The 8,772-nt window shown below is 38.1% G+C and overlaps 1 protein-coding gene across 1 annotated transcript; it reads left to right on the top strand.

Moving 5' to 3' along the window:
• Nucleotides 1-1,289: 1,289 nt before the first annotated feature.
• LOC110159274 (cystatin-B-like) lies at nucleotides 1,290-6,275 on the top strand. The gene is made up of 3 exons (XM_020923822.2): nucleotides 1,290-1,435; nucleotides 3,510-3,614; nucleotides 5,999-6,275. The coding sequence occupies exons 1-3, from the start codon at nucleotides 1,355-1,357 to the stop codon at nucleotides 6,101-6,103; spliced, it is 291 nt and encodes a 96-aa protein (XP_020779481.1). The 5' UTR covers nucleotides 1,290-1,354; the 3' UTR covers nucleotides 6,104-6,275.
• Nucleotides 6,276-8,772: the final 2,497 nt, after the last annotated feature.

The following is an 8,772-nucleotide window of genomic DNA, read 5'->3' as shown; positions in this document are numbered from 1 at the left end:
TTAAAAAACAATGTATTTATTTATCAAAATTTGTCTTCAAATAATATTACATATATATTAATATAAATATTACATTTCATGTACTCATTTAAAACTGTATAAAAAGTTATTATAGGATTAGAAATGGATTGGTAAAATGTTTGGTTAAAATTATAGCTATTTAAGTTCATGTATAAAATGTATACTAAATATTATAAAATACAATAAATATATATATATATATATATATATATATATATATATATTATAATTGAAGTGTATTAATTAAAATAAAAATAGATTATATAACTAATGAAATGTAAAATGTAAATTTAATTTCATTACACATATTTATTTACTTTAAAGTTTTTCGACCTGCTGCTACTGCTGCAGCTACTACAACTATAAATACTACTACTACTACTACTACTAAAAGAATCAAATTATTTCAATAAAAACTTCAAGCTGAGTTGAGCCTTGTGTCTGTTTCCCTCTTCTTTTTTTTTTTTTTCAAGTTGGACCTGCATTCCGAAACTAAAGACTTGACATTTACAAATATACTTGCACAAATGAAAATGATCACAGCACAAAACAACGCAAACAAAATACAAATGTTCTATATAATTATCTGCTGTTTTGAGGCAATTTAACATTTCGAGGGGCTGGATGACCTCATCTAGTCTGATGACTGGTCTGTAACCTCAAATTCACTTTTATCTTTAATGAGTGGAATGAAGGTGTGTATTTTGAGCAGTGCCTTATCTGAAAACTGATCAGAAGAAAAACTTGTCTGGTCTGTGCCGTGTTGCAACTTCAAAATAACTTGAGCAGAGTGAAGAAGACAAAATCTAGGAGGACAGCTGATAAAACGTTTGTTCGGTGGTTCAAATCTGCTCTCGACGTAGACATGATTGGTTGATCAAGTATAAAACGAAGCCATATATTCACTTAATGTCTGATCAAAAAAATGATGAAAAATATTATCATCACAATTTAAAACTGAAAGTATTTGAAGTTTGAAAGGAGGCGTCCCAATCCAAACCACACCTCCAACTGACCCACTTTTCCAAACAAGAAACACAGAAGAGAAACAAAAAAGTACATTTCAGCTGTTTGCATGTTATTATTTATATTATTAATGATAATCAATTATAATTATGATCATTATTGTTCTTCTTTATATCATTTTTACTGTGTGTGCATTTTGTGGCCTTGTACATTTTTGCAGTCCTTAAAAACAATAATGGTACACTCCACCAAACACACATAAGTGAAATGTTTTGTTCATGCTCAGTCACAGTCAGCTCACAGATAGTGTTGGTACAGTTCACTTCACTTTACAGATAGTGTTGAGTTAGTTTCAGTCACTGCAGAAATGGGAGCATCTGTAACAACCCCCCACGAGATAACACCACTTCAATTTGCAGACGAAGAGGTTAAAACCATGTGCTACTCTGTAAGTATCTAAAAGATTTTGTTTTGTTTGAAATTTGTTGAAAATTGAGACTCCCTAAAATCTCAGCAGATTTTGTGCCCAGTCTTAGCACTGGTGCAAGTGTGGGGTGTGGAGTTCTAAACAGTCGGTGTTCTGTGTCTGAACATCAGGTGAGTGGAGCAGACTGAGGACTGGTGTGACACCTTCAGTGAATTCCCAGAATTGTAAAAATAAATACCAAACGAGTCGACTGAAAAACAACATGTAACATGCTCAAGACTTCTTTTGTTTGGAAATATATTAGGATGATAAATGCTTAACATTCCTAACATGTTTGTGTGCTGTGTGGGAGTCGTCCGGATGTCCTCCCACAGCAGAGCACAGCCCCTCGCCTGCTCCCCTGTATCGGCTCAGCTCTGCTCTACAGTTTGGTTTGATGTGGATCTGTACAAAAGCTGCTCATTCACATGAGGCCGTTTACAGCGATGTCCTAAAGTCTGTTTTCTTACTCTGTGTTCTTATGCTGCCATGTCCATTTATTCACATTCTCATGGCCGGACTGTGACAGGGATCAGTGCATTCACTGACAGTTCAGGGCTGTGACAGTGAAGCAGACACATGGATCATATGTGTGTGCAAAGCACACACATCAGAAACATTTATATGACAATAAACCGTCTTCCATAATCCACGAGACTTCCACTTGTGTGGGACCAAACGCAGTGGACACCTTAAAGACGAGAATGTGAGCGGTCAGTGGCAGCAGAGGTGGACACTTGTACCTCAGGTGAGTCTGTGGGAGTGGAGTGTGGGACAGACGGGAGCAGGAGTGAGAAAGCAGCGGGTCTGTGGGACGGGGGCACATGAGAGACACTGGTCTGCTGCGTAACAGGAGGAAAACAAACAGAGAAAACTATAAAAGGTTGATGTGTGTGTGTGTGTGTGTGTGTGTGTGTGTGTGTGTGTGTGTGTGTGTGTGTGTGTGTGTGTGTGTGTGTGTGTGTGTGTGGTGCACGTGGGGCGCACGTGCACTGTCGGAACATAAACCCAGTCAGTTCTGTCATGGCCCATACAAAATTCTGTATTCCTGGTGCCTCTGGTGTGCACTTGCATCATGAGGCTCTGGAGCTGTTTTATTGTTACATATAGAATTTTTCACCACACTCCACTTGAGACAAAATGAAACATAATGAGACAAAGATTACAGACTTTACCCACGTGGGCAGAGCTTTTAAATGCCACAGCGGTCACAGATTGGTTCAGATGCCGTCACCATTATGAACTTGTACCGTCCCACTCCAGCCTCCAGCAGAGAAGCACAGCCCCACCTGGACACGCCCCCTCCTTAATACTTGTGCTAGTGCTAAGATCGGGACAAGATCAGGCTCTCTGTTGCAACCACGACAACCCACTTCTAAAGTGCCTGTCTTACACTATTTTCTGATCTGTGTTATGATGTTAAAATCAAACTCCACCAGAGATTTCTAACCTGTCCTCCAGCTCTGTTTAAAGGTTTTATATTACACAAAATAGACTCTTGTGAGTTTTCAGCTGTTCTAATGTTGTTACTTCCTCAGAAACAGACCTGGGGGTAATTCCATCAAACTGACTGAACAAGTCCAGGTTTATCCTGAAATCCTGAGCTGATTCTAGGTAAACAGGTAATTAGGGTGACCAGATTTAACATTCAGACATTCAGAACTGGGACACATCAGGGTTTGGATGGTTGGTATAAATAAAATTGTGAAAAAAGTGAGTTCCATCATCCATTCTGGACTCACTTTGGCTCAGTATGTCAGTTTAATCTGTTGATGTATCTCTTTATTTTTGGCAGATCAAATTGGTCAAAAACAGGGACACTTGGGACATTTCTTGTATAAAACTGGACAAATCAGTGTTTGTTTTTTAAATAAATCTGCTGGAACAGGAGACACAGACTCAAAACTGGGACTGTCCCGGGGAAACAGGGACGTCTGGACACTCTACTTTAATATTAGCTGGAATTACATTTGCTGATTGTAAAACAAACCCTCACGGATGAAATGCCAACAACGTGAAAGTCCTGTTGAAAATGTGCTTTTGTTTTTTTGTTCAGGTCAAAGGTCAAGTGGAGCAGAAAACAGGACAGAAATACGACACTTTTGAAGCGAAATCCTTCAAAACCCAAGATTTAGATCATGGAACCAGTTACTTCATCACTGTAAGTCAGTTGATTTAACTTATTGCTTATTGAGTTCTTCTCTCCAACAGAAAACACTCTGTTCCACCTTGTGATGTCATGTGGTAATACAGGAAGTGCTCCTCTGTGTTTTTAAACTTCATTCACCTTCATTAGAATCATTTGGATGATTTAAGCCCTGGCATTTCCAGGATCTACTGAAACATATCTACTGTAAATAAAGCTGTTCACTTGAAAACTACCACTTTGTGATGTCACAAGTTGGAATAGAGCATTGTAGAATTACTCAAACATGTGTGAATGGCCACGTTTACATGATGTTTTTAAATGTTCTGAATTAAATCGTTGGGAATACAACATTGTTTTCCTCTGTCCCAGTGATAATGTGCTTCTCTCTTTTACAGCGTCAGAAATGGATGATTTGAGTTGTTCCTGTTCTGCTTTGTGTTTTGTTGCTCGTGTTTCGCCTTCGCTGTTTCCTTCTCGCATTCTGTTCTATGTTCCTTTTTTTTCGTGGACTGAACTCCCTCCCTGTTTCCCCAATGTGTGTTTTATTGCAGGACATGCAGGGTATTTCGTACATGACATTACATTTATGCTCCGGTTCTATTTTGTCTTTCGAGTGGACAAATAATTCTCAGAGTTTTCTGTACGGTTTTACAAACAAACAAACAAAACAAACTCTTGGTCTGGAAAAAGAACCTAATAACATAAAATATCAGAAGACCAAATGAGTCCTTCAAGTTTACATGGAAATAACTCATTAAATCGTCTTTATTTAATTCGGCTCAGCGTCTGGGGATGGGGAAGATTCTGATTGGACTGAGACACAAACGTATTTACGTCGACCGGAAGAAAACACACACTTCAGCTGCTATTGGCTTTTCTCTCGTCTCGGTTTGTCTTTACTCCACGGACACAAACATAATACAAATGCTTTTCCGCAGTGGTTCCAATGATAACTGCACAAAAAACACACTTTGTGTTGTGGAATTTCCTCGATGCAATTAATAAAAACTGGAGAAGTTGTCTTGAATCAAGGAGTCTGGGTTTAATGAAGCAACTGTGCAGCACAATCACAGAAAAAAGGAAAAATGACTCTCACTGTCCTGAAGCATCACACACACACAGGACTTTATATCCTACAAAGTCCTGAACAATCATCAAACATAAAGATAATTTAAGATAAATACAGACGAGGAGGTCACCATACACAATAAACAAGTCAAAACCAGTGCTGAACCTGACGCACGAGGCTGGTTTAAGACCAAGGATTGATTAAAGGAACAACATGCAAAGATACATGGTCACATGACTTTAAGACCGGTGTGTTCTGTGACTGACAGGACATAACAATACTTCACACTTATTCAAAGAAGGTTACAGAGAGCCGAGCTGGGTGTCAGCACCCACAATGAGATAATAAAGATAATAAAGCTCAAATTAAAAGCACAAAATCATGTCTCATTACGAGTATATCATAACTGAATAGAATTAAACATCTCCAAGTTAGCTGATTAACTGAGTGTAGTAATTAAGGCACAGCCAACATGTTGTGTGTTGGGCTGGACTGCATCTTAACTGTCTTGACCCTGAGTTCACGTACATACTCGTCATCATCAGGGAAGAGTGTTGGAGAAGAGAGGAAGAAGACAAACTGAGTCTTCAGTCCACTCCCACATCCCGCTCACAAACCCAAAGAGACGTGGATGAAAGTCCAAAACCAGGACTGGTGGAGCCGGATCGTCCAGATTGCGTCAGAAGTCAGGAAGAAAATGAATTTGGCTTTAAAATCTGAATAAACCACTCACTTACTTCAGAATTAAGTTTAATTTTGATTCATCATTTTCATGAGGAGTTAAGTGTTTACATGGTCTTTTCAAAGCAGAATTAATTATTATTCAGAATTAAAGTTCTCATGTGAAAGTGGCAATTGAAACAAAACAGAACTCCAGGTCTGTTTTTGATGAGGTAACAAGATGATGACATAGTTTAAAGCTCACAACAGTTAGTTTTGTGTGATATAGGACCTTTAAACTGAACTGGGGACAGATCAGAAGAATTGTCAGGTGGAGTTTACTGTGGAACTGTCAGATTGCAGATTTGTTGACCTGGTTTGTGGGTCATGACTCTGTCATTACAGAGTTCCATTATTCAACACCAAAACAGCTCAAAGGACTTTAAACCATAAGAACAATATGACAAGTTTGTGGAGCTGATCCAGACAAATAATAAAAAGGTTCAACATTTCTGGATCAGAAGTTTAGAGATTTCTTTCAAAAACAGTGAATCTTCCACAGAGTTCTATGTCTGAAATTATGACATAATCAAATTCTAGATTAAACCGTGAATATAATCAATATGGAGGATTAGCTCTATTTGATTTTGACTCATCTCTTTTACAGGTCCAGGTCGGAGCAAATGAACATGTGGACATGTACGTCATCAAAGAGCTGTCCGGTCAGCTGATCGTACAAGGTGTTCAGGAATTCAAGGAGCCTCAGTCATAATGTCTGCCATTTGATGTTGGATGTTTGATGTGTTGACATCTGTGTTTTGGTTTGAGTCATCACGTCTTTACAGAACACTTTCATAAATCCAGGAGTGCACATTTGCACATATTTGTTTCTGTTTTACAGAAACAAAATTTAAAACCACATGACTCATTTGCATAAACAGTAAGCGCTGAAAAAGTGTCTGGCTCCTTTTTTGTCTTTGGTGTTACTTTTGTCTCATTAATATTCATAAATGCACAGAGACTGATCTACAAATACTCATTAGTTTGTGTGTTTTGATCACCACAAATGCTAATTTAATATTCATAACTCGTATTTTAATTAAATTAATATTTTTGTATTTGAAAAACCAAAAAAATATATATATGTATACACACACACACACATTTGTAAAACTGAAAATTCTGTTTGTATTGTAAAATGTGATTCGCATTTGTGGATCAGCAATTACACAAATTCACAGATTTTCTCTCTGATGTATTTTTGAGACATTCTTTTCATGAACCCCACAAATCCAGACAGATCCACAAACAGCCGACACAGGAGGAACCTGGTTTGTCTTGAGAGGGCTGGTCTGAAGGACACACAGAGGCTCATCCCAGGCCCTGGGCACTCGAGCAACAGAGGCCCAGATCTACCACATAGACAAGAGCCACGGTGTAGACTGTGTAAAGAGGCTCCTGAGACAGTCCAGCACAGAACTGCAGGTGGAAGATGCTGCAGGGAAACAAACATGGAGTGACATAACCAAGTGGTGGGCATAATGTACAGAAACATGTGTGCAGAGTACAGGCTGGAGACCCCAGGATCAAGGTGGGAAACACCTACAAAGGTGGTGGAGAACAACCGAGCCAAGATCCTGTGGGACTTCCAGATACAGACTGACAGGATGGTGATGAACCAACCAGACATAGTGGTGGTGGATAAACAACAGAGCAGAGTCGTGGTGGTGGACATCACAATACCAAGAGATGGTAATATCAGGAAAAAGGAACAGGGGAAAAGAGAAATACCAGGGGCTCAAGGAGGTTCTGGAGAAAGCCTGGAAAGTGAAGGCATCAAGGACCATAACCCCCAAACTGGAAAAGGCTACGCAGATACCGGGAAAAACAACAGACATCTCAGTCCAGAAAAGTGCAGTACAGGAACAGCAAAGATACTGCACAGATCTCTCAGACTCCCGGGCCTCTGGTAGACGACCTGAGCTGAATGAGGGTGAGAGACCAACCACTGTAGATAAGAAACGTTGTTTTTTTTTTTGGTTTGTTTGTTTGTTTGTTTTTTTTTTATTTGATTTATCTTTTATGCAGTTGATTGCCACAGAAAGTCGACAATATCTTCTGGTTTCAACAAAGCAAAAAGAATAAAAGGAGCAAAAGCAGAAATTAAATTTGTCAACTGGACAAAAGTTTATTTTGGTCGAATACATTCCGTAGCTCATCCAAGTTGCTTCTTCAGTTCTGAATCTTAAATCATCCACATGATTCTAGTGAAGGTGTGTAGAGTTTAAAAACACAATGGAGCACTTCCTGTACCACCACATGACATCACAAAATGGAACAGTGTTTTCTGTTTGAGAGAAGAACCAAAGGCAGAGTTTGTGTGTTAAACATGTAAATGAAACAAAACACAACTCCAGGTGTGTTTGTGATGAGGAAACTACATTAGAACAGATCAGAAAATAGTGTACTGGGCCTTTAAATACAGCTTTGTGTGGAAAATATCGAAAATATCAGCCTGTGCAGGAGATTTAAGGCTAGTTGTGTTGTCATTTTAGAACACATTTTTCAAATATTATACTATTATATTGTTTCAGAGCAAATTTACGTTTAACAAAATGTAAAATAATGTACCAAAAACTCATATTTTGTCTCCCACTCATTTTATATTTTCGGCTATAAAATGTGGACAGTAGAAACATGTTATCTGCTGGTCATCCCGAAGTGCTCCTCTGTGTTTTTAAAGTCCATTCCCTTTCACCACACTTATTCATCTCAAATTTCAACTTCAGCTAATTCTTTTAAATTTATAGTTTGGCTGACATTAAACTGTGAAACGCCCACGATGAAAAACGTTGGGAAAGAAAAATTTACATCAAATTATGCAGAATAATGAGTGATAATTATCTAGAAATCTGGGCCTGTTCTGACTTGAGTTTCCTTGGAATCATTTGTGAAAATCTGTCAGCAATTTAGGAAAATCAAGTCAACATGAGAACACAGGAAAACATAAGAAAACAAGAATAAAACTACAAACTTACATGACATAATAATAATAAAGTTTTTAAAGTGCTTTATAATAATAACATACAAACATAATATACATCTTCTGGGAACCCATTTGCACTTTTTCTTTTTTTAATAATGTCTCTACTACTATTACTAATACATCAAAACTGGGACTAAACCTGGACTGGATAAGTAGGACTAAACCTGAACTAGAACAGGACCAGGTCTGCGGAATTACATCATCGAAACATTGGAAATCTTAATCAGAGTTTGTAATAATGTTCTACATTTGAAGCATAAGAATCTGTTTTCACCTACCCCCTATCCCCACCCACTGTTCCATGCTTTTCTAGTTTCAGTCCTTTTCCTGTTATTATTATTTTAGATCAAGACTGCTGTTTAAATGTACAGTATGTAACTTTTTAGAGGTGTATT

The sequence above is a fragment of the Boleophthalmus pectinirostris genome, unplaced genomic scaffold (assembly GCF_026225935.1).
Source record: "Boleophthalmus pectinirostris isolate CB_2022bp ecotype Guang Dong unplaced genomic scaffold, ASM2622593v1 HiC_scaffold_21, whole genome shotgun sequence".
In the NCBI taxonomy this organism is placed as follows: Eukaryota; Metazoa; Chordata; class Actinopteri; order Gobiiformes; family Gobiidae; genus Boleophthalmus; species Boleophthalmus pectinirostris.
The sequence above is the reverse complement of the archived record's forward strand: the minus strand, read 5'-3'. Positions and strand labels throughout refer to the sequence as shown.